The sequence below is a fragment of the Manis pentadactyla genome, chromosome X, assembly GCF_030020395.1.
Source record: "Manis pentadactyla isolate mManPen7 chromosome X, mManPen7.hap1, whole genome shotgun sequence".
In the NCBI taxonomy this organism is placed as follows: domain Eukaryota; kingdom Metazoa; phylum Chordata; class Mammalia; order Pholidota; family Manidae; genus Manis; species Manis pentadactyla.
The window spans coordinates 64949444-64965604 of record NC_080038.1 but is presented as its reverse complement, the minus strand read 5'-3'; the positions used below and the strand labels follow the sequence as shown (position 1 = coordinate 64965604).

The window sequence follows — 16161 nt, the reverse complement described above, 5'->3', positions numbered from 1 at the left end:
TCCATAGCCGATCATCTGACACCCTTTAAGTGATCAAAATTAAGGATATTTAAAGCATGCATTAATCGTTGATTTACATTTAGTTTTATCCTATCAGGGAGTAATCGCCCTTCACTTTCTTTATTTTCTTTTTTTTTTGTTATCTTTAATCTACACTTACAAGAAGAATATTATGTTTACTAGGCTCTCCCCTATACCAGGTCCCCCCTATAAACCCCTTTACAGTCACTGTACATCAGCATAGCAAAATGTTGTAGAATCACTACTTGTCTTCTCTGTGTTGTACAGCCCTCCCCTTTCTCCCACCCCCCCATGCATGATAATCTTAATACCCCTATTCTTCTTCCCCCCCCTTATCCCTCCCTACCCACCCATCCTCCCCAGTCCCTTTCCCTTTGGTACCTGTTAGTCCATACTTGGGTTCTGTGATTCTGCTGCTGTTTTGTTCCTTCAGTTTTTCCTTTGTTCTTATACTCCACAGATGAGTGAAATCATTTGGTATTTCTCTTTCTCCGCTTGGCTTTTTTAAATGAGCATAATACCCTCCAGGTCCATCCATGTTGCTGCAAATGGTAGGATTTGCCCTATTATGGCTGAGTAGTATTCTATTGTGTATATGTACCACATCTTCTTTATCCATTCATCTATAGATGAACATTTAGGTTGCTTCGAATTCTTGGCTATTGTAAATAGTGCTGCGATAAACAGGGGTGCATCTGTCTTTCTCAAACTTGATTGCTGCGTTCTTGGGGTAAATTCCTAGGAGTGGAATTCCTGGGTCAAATGGAAATATGTTTTGAGCATTTTGATGGACCTCCATACTGCTTTCCACAATGGTTGAACTAATTTACATTCCCACCAGCAGTGTAGGAGGGTTCCCCTTTCTCCACATCCTCGCCAACATTTGTTGTTGTTTGTCTTTTGGATGGCAGCCATCCTTACTGGTGTGAGATGATACCTCATTGTAGTTTTAATTTTCATTTCTCTGATAATTAGTGATGTGGAGCATCTTTTCATGTGTCTGTTGGCCATCTGTATTTCTTTTTTGAAGAATTGTCTGTTCAGTTCCTCTGCCCATTTTTTAATTGGATTATTTGATTTTTGTTTGTTGAGGCGTGTGAGTTCTTTATATATTTTGGACGTCAAGCCTTTATCAGATCTGTCATTTACAAATATATTCTCCCATAATGTGGGGTTCCCTTTTGTTCTATTGATGGTGTCTTTTGCTGTACAGAAGCTTTTCAGCTTAATATAGTCCCACTTGTTCATTTTTGCTGTTGTTTTCCTTGCCCCGGGAGATATGTTCAAGAAGAGGTCACTCATGTTAATGTCTAAGAAGTTTTTGCCTATGTTTTTTTCCACAAGTTTAATGGCTTCATGACTTACATTCAGATCTTTGATCCATTTTGAATTTACTTTTGTATATGGGGTTAGACAATGGTCTAGTTTCATTTTCCTACACATGTAGCTGTCCAGTTTTGCCAGCACCATCTGTTGAAGAGACTGTCACTTCGCCATTGTATGTCCATGGCTCCTTTATGAAATATTAATTGACCATATATGTTTGGGTTAATGTCTGGAGCCTCTAGTCTGTTCCACTGGTCTATGGCTCTGTTCTTGCGCCAGTACCAAATTGTCTTGATTACTATGGCTTTATAGTAGAGCTTGAAGTTGGGGAGTGTGATCCCCCCCTACTTTATTCTTCTTTCTCAGGATTACTTTGGCTATTCGGGATCTTTGGTGTTTCCATATGAATTTTTGAATTATTTGTTCCAGTTCATTGAAGAATGTTGCTGGTAGTTTCATGGGGATTGCATCAAATCTGTATATTGCTTTGGGCAGGATGGCCGTTTTGACGATATTGATTCTTCCTAGCCACGATCATGGGATGAGTTTCCATTTGTTAGTGTCCCCTTTAATTTCTCTTCAGGGTGACTTGTAGTTTTCAGAGTATAGGTCATTCACTTCTTTGGTTAGATTTATTCCTAGGTATTTTATTCTTTTTTATGCAATTGTGAATGGAATTGTTTTCCTGATTTCTCTTTCTATTCATTCATTGTTAGTGTATAGGAAAGCTAACGATTTCTGTGTGTTAATTTTGTATCCTGCAACTTGGCTGTATTCCGATATCAGTTCTAGTAGTTTTGGGGTGGAGTCTTTAGGGTTTTTTAATGTACAGTATCATGTCATCTGCAAATAGTGACAGTTTACCTTCTTCTTTACCAATCTGGATTCCTTGTATTTCTTTGTTTTGTCTGATTGCCGTGGCTAGGACCTCCAGTACTATGTCAAATAGCAGTGGGGAGAGTGGGCATCCCTGTCTAGTTCCCAATCTCAGAGGAAAAGCTTTCAGCTTCTCGCTGTTCATTATAATGTTGGCTGTGGGTTTATCATAGATGACCTTTATTATGTTGAGTTACTTGCCCTCTATTCCCATTTTGCTGAGAGTTTTTATCATGATTGGATGTTGAATTTTGTCAAATGCTTTTTCAGCATCTATGGAGGTGATCATGTGGTTTTCGTCTTTCTTTTTGTTGATGTGGTGGATGATGTTGATGGATTTTCTAATGTTGTGCGATCTTTGTGTCCCTGGGATGATTCCCACTTGGTCATGCTGTATGATCTTTTTGATATACTTTTGAATTCGGTTTGCTAATATTTTATTAAGTATTTTTTCATCTACATTCATCAGGGATATTGGTCTGTAATTTTCTTTTTTGGTGGGGTCTTTGCCTGGTTTTGGTATTAGGGTGATGTTGGCTTCATAGAATGAGTTTGGGAGTATTCCCTCCTCTTCTATTTTATGTAAAACTTTAAGGAGAATGGGTATTATGTCTTCTCTGTGTGTCTGATAAAATTCCGAAGTAAGTCCGTCTGGCCCGGGTGCTATGTTCTTGGGTAGATTTTTGATTACCATTTCAATTTCTTTGCTCGTAATTGGTTTGTTTAACTTTTGTGTTTCTTCCTTGGTCAGTCTTGGAAGGTTGTATTTTTCTAGGAAGTTGTCCATTTCTTCTAGGTTTTCCAGCTTGTGGGTGTATAAGTTTTCATAGTAGTCTTTAATATTTCTTTGTATTTCTGTGGAGTCTGTCGTGATTTTTCTGTTCTCATTTCTGATTCTGTTGATTTGTGTTGATTCTCTTTTTCTCTTAATAAGTTTGGCTAGAGGCTTATCTATTTTGTTTATTTTCTCGAAGAACCAGCTCTTGGTTTCATTGATTTTTGCTATTGTTTTATTCTTCTCAATTTTATTTATTTCTTCTCTGATCCTTATTATGTCCTTCCTTATGCTGACCTTAGGCCTCATTTGTTCTTCTTTTTCCAGTTTCGATAATTGTGATGTTAGACTATTCATTTGGAATTGTTCTTCCTTCTTCAAGTGTGCCTGGATCGCTATATACTTTCTTCTTAAGACTGCTTTTGCTGCGTCCCACAGTAGTTGGTGCATTGTGTTGTCATTGTCATTTTTTTCCATATATTCCTTGATCTCTATTTTAATTTGTTTGTTGATCCATTGATTATTTAGGAGCATGTTTTTAAGCCTCCATGTGTTTGTGAGCCTTTTTGTTTTCTTTGTAGAATTTATTTCTACTTTTTTACCTTTTTGGTCTGAGATGTTGGTTGGTAGAATTTCAATATTTTGCATTTTCCTGAGGCTCTTTTTGTGGGCTAGTATGTGGTCTATTCTGGAGAATGTTCTATGTGCACTTGAGAAGAATGTATATCCTGTTGCTTTTGGATGTAGAGTTCTATAGATGTCTATTAGGTCCATCTGCTCTACTGTGTTGTTCAGTGCTTCTGTGTCCTTACTTATTTTCTGCCCAGTGGATCTATCCTTTGGGGTGAGTGGCGTGTTGAAGTCTCCTAAAATGAATGCATTGCAGTCTATTTCCCCCTTTAGTTCTGTTAGTATTTGTTTCACATATGCTGGTGCTCCTGTGTTGGGTGCATATATATTTAGAATGGTTATATCCTCTTGTTGGACTGAGCCCTTTATCATTATGTAGTGTCCTTCTTTACCTCTTGTCACTTTCTTTGTTTTGAAGTCTATTTTGTCTGATATTAGTACTGCAACCCCTGCTTTCTTCTCTCTGTTGTTTGCCTGAAATATGTTTTTCCATCCCTTGACTTTTAGTCTGTGCATGTCTTTGGGTTTGAGGTGAGTTTCTTGTGAGCAGCATATAGATGGGTCTTGCTTTTTTATCCATTCTATTACTGTGTGTCCTTTGATTGGTGCATTCAGCCCATTTACATTAGGGTGATTATTGAAAGATATGTACTTATTGCCATTGCAGGCTTTAGATTCGTGGTTACCAAAGGTTCAGGGTTAGCTTCTTTACTATATAACTGTCTAACTTAACTCACTTATTAAGCTATTATAAACACAGTCTGATGATTCTTTATTTTTCTCCCTTCTTATTCCTCCTCCTCCATTCTTTATATATTAGGTGTTTTATTCTGTACTCTTTTGTGTTTCCTTTGACTGCTTTTGTGAATAGTTGATATTATTTTTTTGCCTTTAGTTAGTATTTGGTTGGTCTGCTTTCTTTGCTTTGGTTTTATTTTCTCTGGTGACATCTATTTAGCCTTAGGAGTGCTTCCATTTAGAGCGGTCCATTTAAAATATCCTGTAGAGGTTGTTTGTGGGACACAAATTCCCTCAACTTTTGCTTTTCTGGGAATTGTTTAATCTCTCCTTCATATTTAAATGATAATCATGCTAGATACATTATTCTTGGTTCAAGGCCCTTCTGTTTCATTGCATTAAATGTATCATGCCATTTTCATCTCGCCTGTAAGGTTTCTGCTGAGATGTCTGATTATAGCCTGATAGGTTTCCTTTGTAGGTGACTTTTCTCTCTCTGGCTGTCTTTAATACTCTGTCCTTGTCTTTGATCTTTGCCATTCTAATTATTATATGTCTTGGTGTTGTCCTCCTTGGGTCCCTTGTTTTGGGAGATCTGTGAGCTTCCATAATCTGAGAGACTATTTCCTCCCCCAGTTTAGGGAAGTTTTCAGCAACTATTTCTTCAAAGACACTTTCTATCCCTTTTTCTCTTCTTCTTCTTCTGGTACCCCTATTATGTGAATATTGTTCCATTTGGATTGGTCACACAGTTCTCTTAATATTCTTTCATTCCTGGAGATCCTTTTATCTCTCTCTACCTCAGCTTCTCTGTATTCCTCTTCTCTGACTTCTATTCCATTAACGGTCACTTACACCTCATCCAGTCTGCTCTTAAGTCCTTCCAGAGATCATTTTATTTCTGTATTCTCTCTCCTAACTTGATCCTTTAGCTCCTGCATATTTCTCTGCAGGTCCATCAGCATGGTTATGACCTTTATTTTGAATTATTTTTCAGGAAGGTTGGTTATATCTATCTCCCCTGGTCCTCTCTAAGGAATTGTCTTGGTGATTGTTGACTGGACCAATTTCTTCTGCCTTTTCATGGTGATAGAGGTAGTCGTAGGCAGTTGGCATGCATATCAGCTGGGAGAACAAAGTACCTTCCTGCTTACTGGTTGCCCTGCCCCTCTCCACTGCCTTTGTTGGTTACCCACACACTGGGAGCAGCCCTCAGGGTAGCCCATTGCCCTGTGGGGAGTGGCAGGTGCACTGGGTGTTCTCTCCTGAGAGAACAGCACCCCTTCGTGCCCTGCTCTGGCTTCCTCTGCCTTCACCAGGCAGATGCATGCCAGCAGTGGCCCCTGGTCTGACCCAGGTGGCTGTGTGCTGGGAAGAGACTCTGGGCAGCTGCTGTGGGCACGGCCACTTCCAGGCTGCTTGACCTCTGTAGCAGGGCCATACTGGAGGGGGAATGAATGGCAGGCTGTTTATTGCTGCAAGGGTCTTCAGAGCTGCACTGCCTCCCAGAGGCCTGGGGCACCCAAAGCTCCTCAGAATTCCTGGCCTACTGGGCCAAGTGTTCAGGATGATTCCTTCCTGCTGTGAAGCCCCTTTCCCTTTAAGACTTTCAAAGAGCACTCCCTTTTCATTTGTCCCAGAGGAGCCGGCTGCGGGGATCCACTTGCAGATTTTACTTTTCCATTTCCCTAATATCCAGCCCACTGTACAAAGTGTGTTTGCCCTCCCGGTGTGGATGTCTAGGGCTGGTTATTTAGCAGTCCTGTGCTTCCACTCACTCCCTGCTGTGACTCCTTTCCTCCCACCAGGGAGCTGGGGTGGGGGGTGCACTCAGGTCCCGATGGGCCACGGCTTTTATCTTACCCCCTTTGTGAGGTGCTGAGTACTCGCATATGTAGATGTAGCCTGGCTGTTGTACTGTATCCTCTGGTTTCTCTTTTAGGAATAGTTGTATTTGTTGTATTCAAAAATATATATGGTTTTGGGGAGGAGATTTCCACTGCCCTACTCACGCTGCCATCTTGGCTCCTCTGAAGAAGTCGTATCTGTGCATTTTAATTACTAATTGACATAGTCTGAGTTTTCCCTTCTGTTCTGAGCTACATGAAGATAAGAGCTTTGCCATATTCATCTTCATTCCTGTAGCAGCTGGTACAGTTAGTTGCATGCTGGACACACAGTAAATGTGTGTGAAGTGAGGGAAAGAATGAATGAGAAAACATTAGTCTAGCTTTCCTCTTCATTAAGCTGTAAACCTTTTTAGAATAGAGATCATGCCTTCCTCTTTGTCTCCTGGCAGCAGCTGATAGGGTGCTCTATGCGTGTAGATGCTTAATAAATGTTGGCTAACTATTCAGGTGGCTTATCTTCCCTCTGCACCAAGAGATAAGCACAGGAAAGAGACAGTAGACTCAAGTATTGCTGTATTAAGGATCATATGTCATAAATTTTACAGTATTCTTAAAATCTCCACAATCTATATTTTTCTGTATATATGAGAAATCAAAACAAAACAGTCTTTTGAGTCAAAGAATGCTTCTGTAGCTGAGCACTTTTCAGTAGTTTCAACACTCTGGTTACATGTGAATTTGGGAGAATGGCATTTTATATCCCTGAATTCTTTCTGTGGTTGCAGAAGGATCTGGTAATCTTTTGGTTTGGCTACACTAGTATAATTTGACATGTTGATTGTGAAGGGGTCATTAACCCCTCCATTTTTTATCACTTTTTGACTCTGCACTTTCTCAACTGTGAAGTATGTTAATTTGCACTTGTTTATATGTCTCTGTAAGAGTTACTCAGGCCCTCGAGGACTGGTATATGTTTTGTCTGGGAACTAGATTGTAAGCCCCTTGAGAGCAGGGCCTCATAACTCCTAGGAATGCATTCTGGACATTGTCAGTGTTGAACTAATGATGATACTGGAAGCCTGACTGAGGACATCTGTCACACTGACAATTTCCTTTTCATCATAAGGCTTCTAACTTTTGAATAAAGCTGTTGGGTTGATTTGATAACAGTGAATGATTCTACCCAAGATTACACTCCTTGTTACCCACTGCAATTTGTTCTTTTGGGTGCTTTCATATTTATAATTTTGGATTAGTTGTTATGGTTCCCTTCCCTGTAGTACTCTGGTTACATATGAATTGGGGAGGGAGGGAGGGCTTCATTTCATAACCCAAAAGTCCTTTAGCGTAGTAAAATGTAAGCTGATGACATTTATGCTTTCATAGCATGTAATTCTTCTCACCAGGCCCCACTGATAACTAGATGATAAATTCCAATTATGTTGACAATCCTAAATTATCAGAAATAACCCTTAATAACTATTTAATGTATATGTTTTATTTTCCCAGATTATAAAATGGGGCAAATTTGTACAGTATGTCCTATGGTTGTTGAGGTTAAATTAATATGAATATTTAAAGAATTCTGAGTTCTAAAACAGAAGGGCAAATTTAGTCCTTGATGAGGGTGGAGGGAATGGATTTTTTTGTAAGTCAGGTTTATTAAGGTAAATTTTACATAGTCGGACTTGCCCTTTTTAGGTGAAAAGTTTGACAAGTTTGACAAGTTGATTTTTTTTCCCTTCACTATTTCCTGATTCGACTGTTCTTCCAACTGGCCCCACCAACACCACCACCCCTAGACCAAAATGACCTATCTTTTCCTGATAGTTTGTATCCTTTCTCTTTTCTACAGTGTACTAAAGGAGGTATACATAGCCTTTAGCCCCAAAGCAGTGGTCTTACAGCTGGGAGCTGATACAATAGCTGGGGATCCCATGTGCTCCTTTAACATGACTCCAGTGGGACTTGGCAAGTGTCTTAAGTACATCCTTCAGTGGCAATTGGCAACGCTCATTTTGGGAGGAGGTGAGTACAAAAGGAGGTCATCAGGAGAATTTGTTGACCTTCCTCCACATTTTGTCCATTGACACTTGGCCTTCTTAGATTGGATAATTCCAGTCTGCCTGTGGTCCAGAAGCCTGAGTCAATGAACTCTGCTACCTTCACAGTTCATCGTGAGGAAGTATTCTGACAAACTTTTCCTCCTCAGGTTGGCATGTGCATTGACTCCTTGGCACTCTGAAATCTTAAGTTTTAATTTCTGAAGCAAAGGTCCTTTGCTTAAAGGAGACATAGATCTCATTAAGAATTGAGGATGTTAACCCCAGTGGACTTTACTCTATCTTCTCTTAGTGTAGTCTTTGATTCTCAGTTCTAATAATCATCTTTAGAAAACACCATTAAAATTTTAACCCTACTTATATGTAAGTAGTGAATACACGAATTACTTAAATATCTAATGTGAATTCAAGAACTTTGCCTTCCCCACTTAAAAAGCTGGATTTGTTACAATAAGGCAACATGGAGAGCTCTAATGAGTCTCTAGGGCATTCTTGCCTTCAATGTGTACTGATGTTTTGTATGACTTAACCAGTGGAAAGCTGGGTCTATTCAGTAGAAGCATTTACATATTTATGAAAGGGACCTTTCATAACCTCAAAATACCTTTAAAAGATGCCTTGCTCAGAATCTTCTGTCTCTCTCACTGGCACAATCTTTATTTTACTGGATGGACTGATGTGTTAAAATAACATGGTCAAACAGATTGAGCTTAAAATGTATAGTTTATAGAACAGCTAATAGTTGTTACCTGTTGTTTTGTCAACCCAATGTAAGATCGTGGGAGGCCTTGTGAAAATGAGTGAGCATTCAACACAAATGCACCAGACCGGTCCCTTGGCAGCCTCAAATCCTAGAGGAATCAAAATTAAGGGTGCTTACAAGAAATAACCTTTTATGAAAATCTGGCAATAAATGTTTTAACTCAGGGAAAAGATAAAGTTGATAAATACTGAGTGATATATTACTTTCTTGATGGCACTAAGGATGATGATTATGATACAGGAACAGCTAGGAGGAAGAAAGAGCCCTTTCCACAGCATACGTTTGTGCAAATTCAACTTTTGTTTGAGGCTGCAGCCTTTACTTAGCATACTCAAAGCTGCTTTGCTTTCTCAGTCCAGTTTTGGCTTTTGAATGTGTAAGTATAATTCTTCTCATGCAATAGGTATATTCCTGAAAATGCCTGCGCATAGATGGAATTTTTGCAAATCAAATCATATTGTATGTGCACCAGAGAGAGCTTACTACTTATAACCTATAGTGATTATTTTTGAAACCAAATAATCATGTCCAGTAAATCAATGTTATAAATGCAGATTTTCCACATCAGGGGTATTTAAAGTAATACCTGTACTAGTTCACTTAAATTCTCAACCCCATAAAAAAATGGACAATTATTTTTGAGATGACCATGTCCCCATGCTTTAGTGGGCCCAACTGAGCCCTAAAAGACACATTCCAGAAGCTTCAACATCCCTGGCCTTCCAAGGAGTAGAAAGGCTTAAGAAAAGGGTGACTGTATGTCCCAATTTGTACATGTTATTTCACTGTAATTAGTAATAGTGTCCCATTTTACTCTTAAAAGTATACCATTTTGGATGATACATTTTATGGTCACCCTACCTAAAATAGACCAGATTCTATTTCCCTCAGGTTGCACTGAGGTTGGGAAATATTCCATTTTATCCTTACACCCTTGGAATTTAGCTAAAGGCCAATGTTCTAACACTTACATGGCAGAACACATCTATTCAGCACAGAAACATGCTGATTATTAGCCAGCATAATATGGCTGCTGGGTGACTGTGACAGGACCTGATGAGTTGGGTCAGAGTGTCAAATCAAGAGTCCCTTCCGTGTTTCATTCTCTTTGACCTCTGCCACAAGGCCTGTGTTTTGTGGAGAAAAGGAATGCTGATAGTAAAAGAAGGAAGTCTATTTCTGTCTGCATTTTCCTTTTCTCTTTCCTGGATGTTTCTAGGGATCTATCAGCCAATAGCTTTAACATATAAATCACATTCAATGGTTATTTTGTAGAATTGTTGCAAAATTCATCACAGAAATCTTCACATTAGCTAGGTCACCTCAAGAAATCTGAGTTCCAGGAATCTCAATCTTGGCGATGACTCTTGATGGAACTGAGGAGCTTGGAATCCTCAGGTGCATATTTGTTCAGAGATGAGGGCCTCTTTAATCTTTGTAGGCCTTGGACTTCCCAGTTCCACACTGCATGATCTGACTGGTCCACTAATGTCTGCCTAATAGGTGATCCAAGATATCATAAAGGGATATTTAGGTGAAATTCTGCAAGTTGCAGTTGTCTTTTTCACCCTTTTATTAAAACATTTTTCTCTCCTTCCTTACCCCCCTTCCCTCTCCTGCTGTTTTGTGACTATTCTTTCCTAACTTCACAATTCTTGATGGAGACAGGAGGCTATAACCTTGCCAACACAGCTCGATGCTGGACATACTTGACCGGGGTCATCCTAGGGAAAACACTATCCTCTGAGATCCCAGATCATGAGGTAAGTAAGGCTCTGACAAGTCCTTTCTTCTTTAAGGGGAAGAGCTGAGTCATTCCACCTAATCAAAATCACATCCTCACCACTCAATATCATTTTGTTGAGAGACACGCCAATAACAATAACACACTGTCTTGGCAGAATAGTGGACTCTTGTTCCAAAATATCCAAGACCTTCTGCCTTTTTTTACAGGAGATCTCGAAGGCCAACCAACTTTAATTTCTCAATTAATTACAGAGACTGTGGGAAGGGGTCACCTATTCACACAAAGAACTCTTTGGATTATGTGCATATTTTCAGTCCCTAGTCTCAAAATACAAGGGACAATTTTTTAAATGTATAAGCTGGGTTCTCTTCTATCTTTAAAAAGTCCCATAGGTGACATGTCACACCTATGTTAGTTGACGGTAGTCCTGGTCTCTCAAATTTTTTTGACTAATATAAAGTTTACAAAACCCGTAATCACCACAAAGACAGATCTGATGTTTTTCCAGTGATTAGTGGCACACAGAGGTTGGGACAGAACCATCCAAACCATGAAACACATTGTTTGAACCCTTGCCGTTTTCTTTAGTCATATGAGATGGTTATGTGTTTTCCATAGCAAAGGTGTCTGTCCTAGTTTTCCCAAAACAGGTTACTAGAAAGCTATCTGAGACCTGTGAGTGTGCTGATAATCCCTTTTCTGAAGATGTACCCCTTTTCTTCCCACCCTCCCCTACCTACACTTGGCAGGAAGCACGTTGTAATAGATCAGGATGTATAGCTGCAGGCCTTATACTGTGTGACTTATTATAATGAACCAGTACCTACAACCCCACCTTCTCAAGCCATTTCCCAAGGAGTAAAGATGGTACTTTGGTTATAATATTTTGATGCCTGCTAGATGCAGAAGCTGTATACTTGGGACCATTATGCTTGTTAAAGTTACTATTTTTTTTTAATTAGAAACAACTTAAAACTAATTTCGTTCCAGTTTTCTTCTAACCACAGATGAGGTATATTATGTATCTCAGGAAAACCACTCAATGTGTCTAGAATACAAATAGAAGGCACATTATAATTTGAAACAATTTGCTGGTGTCAGGGTTAATAGAAGTCTCTTTTCTTGATTTGATTTACCTTTATTCAGTATTTGGAATCATTATGAAATATAAAGGTAAGCAAGCAAATTACATGAACAAATGTAATTGCTATTATTGCTGTGAGAATATCTCAGATTGCATTATAATTTAAAGCACTGAGATTTTAAAAGCTGATCAGGTAATGTTAAAAAAAGTTTTAAGCTGTAGAAGCCTCAATTGAAAATAAATGTTCTGTTCCTAGGAAATAATGCAAATCTGTAGATTCATCTGTCTTAAAAGGTTGATAAAATTTTAATAAAGATGAGTACTGTCTCTGGTACCTGGAGAAGCTATGTGCCTGAATGAATGTGGGCTTGGGCTTATAGATAGACATGTCCTGTCTTTATACTGGCATCTTCTGCCAGATTAAATGAGGCTTAAATATGTCAAGTGCCTAACACAGAGTTCTTGGCACATAATAGGCACTCGTGAAATGCAAGTTTTCTCGTTCCCCTTTGCATGCTAATAACTTCTCTTACCCAGACATTTATGACTTTGTCATTCATAAATTTGTCCAAACCCTTTTCAAATCTCTTCTGTCATATCCTTCTGGTGTAAGAAATGTGAGTCATCCAAGAAGGAACAAATAAGAAAATTGAAATGACAGACTTCCAGGTACAATAAGATAACATTTTAATGAAAATTGCCAAAAATAGGCTATGCAGTGTGAAGGCATATATAACTTTTATGCCACAGTACACCATTGCACACAAATATCTTTGTTGTCCTCTGTAATCAGATCAACAAATAGTACATCAAAAAATATCTACTGAACACCCATTGTGTGCCAGGCACAAATCTAGGTGTCTTGGAAGATGCAAAGATGTTAAGACTTCATCCCCTACCTCAGGCAGCTTGGGACAGAGGGTGGTGTAAGTGCTGGGGAGCTATGTAGATATACAAATAATTATATTACAGAGCAGAATAAGAACCACAGGACAGTATGAACAATAGCTATGGAGATGTGCATCAAATCCAGAAGGCATACATAGGAGTATACAAAACATCCTGCCCTCGGGAGCTGAAAATGTAATTGAGAAATCCAGACGGTGAAAAAGTCACGACAGTACAGCAGTCAGCTGCAGTCTGGGTGACCCCCCTCACTGTTTCCACTCTCAGTCTTGGGCCTTTGTTCTTCTGTCTCCTAGGATAATAATCTTCCTCCTACAGATGCCCTCTCCCATCTCTCTACTGTCTTTCTACAACCAGCTTCAAGCCCTATGGCTTTAAAAGTCCCTTACCTAAACATACCAAAGCCCTCTGAGTTCTTCCTTCACATTCACTTGTTCCTTCATTCATTTAACAAATACTTATACTACTTGCTAGGCCTTATTTAGACCTAGATTCAGTGGTACAATGATTAACATAAATCTAGTGCCCTCAAAAATCTCATCATCTAATAAAGGTGACAGAATAATGTGCACAAATCCAGGACAGATGAGAAGCACTGAGGAAATGTTTCACCAAGACTTTGAACTGAATCTTAGAGGTTGACTGGGAGTGTGCCAAGTGAAGAAGAGGGACAGGATTCTAGGCAGGGGGAACAGAGATTGGAAAGGACATTGGTGCTTCATGGGACCAATAAAGTTTGATATCGTGGTAGAATATAGGGTTTATGAAAGAGTGTGGGAAGGGTTAGGGCTTGAATAGAAATTGAAGCCAGATTACGAAGAGCCCTGAATGTTGCACTAAAGAGTTCAGAAATTTTTTTCCTTGAAAACAAATGAGCTTTGATGTTTAGAAAGCTCACTTGGGAAAGCACAGTGGATTGCAAAAGAGAGAGACTTGAGACAGGCAACCCTGTCAAAATGTCTCAGTACAGTTCTATAGCACTTATAGTCTGTATCGTTCATTTTGGTCAACTGTTTTGGTTGTCTGCCTTCCCCCTCAGTGCTTAGAAGAGTGTTAACCACCCACCTAGTTGGTGTTTGTTCATCGAAGGCACACCTGAATAAATGAGTGTTTGAATAATAAGTGTCTCAACATTCACACTGGGAAACACCTACTTTTAAGATGGAAGAATTAGAAGTATAATCTAGCCTTTTGCCATAAACAATTTAACCCCAGCAGCAACTACCCATTCTTTGTAGGAAGTACCAAGCATCCCAGCTGTAGGAACTAGATATATCTATGGGAAAACACTACATTGCCAGTGAAGGAAAAGGAGTTGGGAAGGCAAGCCCAGCACAAATATTAGAAGTGATTAGTGGTACTATTTCAATCACAGTCCTCAGTAGATACAAAAACTCTAATGCCTTAAAGCATTAGAAAGCTGAGAGGAATGGAGCCTGTCCATGTGACTGACCCTGGTATTGCTACGATAGGGCAAGCCTAAAGGTGACATGGGGTCCCATAAAAACAACCAGTATGTGACAAATTTAGCAGATACCTACTCCATGTAATAAGGCTGATGGGTGTTATATATAAGAATGTGCTGTAACCCAGGAATACTCTTCAGATCCTATGATCTAGGCTATAGTAAGACAGTTAAATTATATCATGTATTCATATATACAGATATATCAAGTATATGTACGTACGTGAGTCATCAGGTAGGTTTATTAACAAAGTTAAGTGAACAAAATACATTTACTTAACCAGACCACTTTTGATGGACTGGTTGGATAAACTATATCTCATTCATATGAGGGAATTTATGTAGCCACTGAAAAGAATTAAGTCAATTTATATACAAGTATACGTTACTCATGTAAAACAAATCTTTGCACTAAATCTGTAGATTGATTTGGGGAGAAATAACATCTTAACATTAGTTACTCTTTCAATCCATGAATTTGCTCTATCTTTCCATTTACTTGTCTTTAATTTCAATTTTTAATTTACACTTTTCAGTGGACAGTTCTTGCACAATTTTGTTAAATTTGTCCCTAAGTATTTTCATGATTTTGATGTTATTATAAATGATATTTTTAAATTTCAATTTCCAATTGTTTGTTGCTAGAATGTAGAAGTACAATTTATTTTTCATATTGATTTTAAATAATGTAACATTGCAATATTCATTAGCTCTAGTAGCTTTTTTGTAGATTCCTTAGCATGTTCCATGTATACAAACGTGATCTATGAATAAAGAGAGTTTTACTTATTCCTTTACAATCTTCATGCCTTTTATTTCTTTTTCTTGCCTTATTACACTCGTTGGGACCTCCAATGCAATGTTGAATAGAAGTGGTGAGAGTGAACATCCTTGTCTTGTTCCCAATCAGAGGGGGAAAGCACTTAAATCTTTCAGTATGAAGTGTGATGTTAGCTGTAGGTTTTTCATAAATGTCCTTTATTAGGTTGAGCAAGTTTCCTTTTATTCCTAATTTACTGAGAATTTTTCTTACAAATGGGTGTTGAGTTTTCACAAATGCTTTTTCTTCATCTATTGAAATGATCTGATGTTGTTCTGTTATTCTGTTAATAGAGTAAATTGTATTAATTGTTGCTTTTTTATGTTAAACTAACCTTGCACTCCTTGGATAAACCCTACTTGGTCATGTCATATTATCCCTTCTGTATACTGCTGGATTCAGTTTGCTGAAGTTTTGTCAAGGATTTTTGTGTCTATGTCGATAAGGGATATTGACCTATTGTTTTCATTTCTCGTAATGTCTTTGTCTGGTTTTCATATTAGGGCAATACTGATCTTATAAAATAACTTGGGAAGTATCCTTGCCTCCTCTGTTTTCTGAAGGATGTTATGTAAAAGTGATATTATGCCTTACTTAAATATTTGATAGAATTCACCAGTGAAAACATTTGAGCTTTGAGTTTTCTTTGTAGGAAGGTTTTTAATTGTAAATTCTATTTCTTTGTTACTTATATGGCTATTTGTATTTTCTGTTTCTTCTTGCTTCCATGTTGATATTTTGTCTTCAAGGAATTTGCCTACTCACTCATAATATCCCCTTATTACTGCATTAATGTCTGTAGGAGCTGTAGTGATTTCCCTGCTTTCATTGCTAATACTGCTAAATTCTTTCCTTTTTTCTCTTTGATCATTTTAGCTTGTGGTTTATCAGTTTTATGGAACTTTTTTTGGAAGAAACAGCTTTAATTTGCCTGTCTTTATTTTTCTCTTTTTATATCATTATTTCTGCTCATATCTTTGTTATTTCCTTCCCTTTACTTACTTTATATTGATTTTTAGTTCTTTTTCTAGTTTCTTATGATAGAAACTTGTTCCTTGATTTTAAACCTTTCTTCTTTTCTAATATATGCATTTTAT

The 16161-nt window shown here is 38.3% G+C and overlaps 1 protein-coding gene across 12 annotated transcripts in view; it reads left to right on the top strand.

Moving 5' to 3' along the window:
* Positions 1-16161, top strand: part of HDAC8 (histone deacetylase 8) — a 296351-nt gene that overhangs the window by 145381 nt on the left and 134809 nt on the right. For 8 of the 12 annotated variants that reach the window (XM_057495522.1, XM_057495523.1, XM_036890948.2 and 5 more), the window contains exons 8-9: positions 8072-8244; positions 10711-10805. The exons of 2 other annotated variants lie outside the window; for them this stretch is intronic. In XM_057495522.1, coding sequence (XP_057351505.1) covers positions 8072-8244; positions 10711-10805 — 268 coding nt within the window. 2 more of the 12 variants (XM_036890955.2, XM_036890954.2) reach the window with 2 other exon arrangements.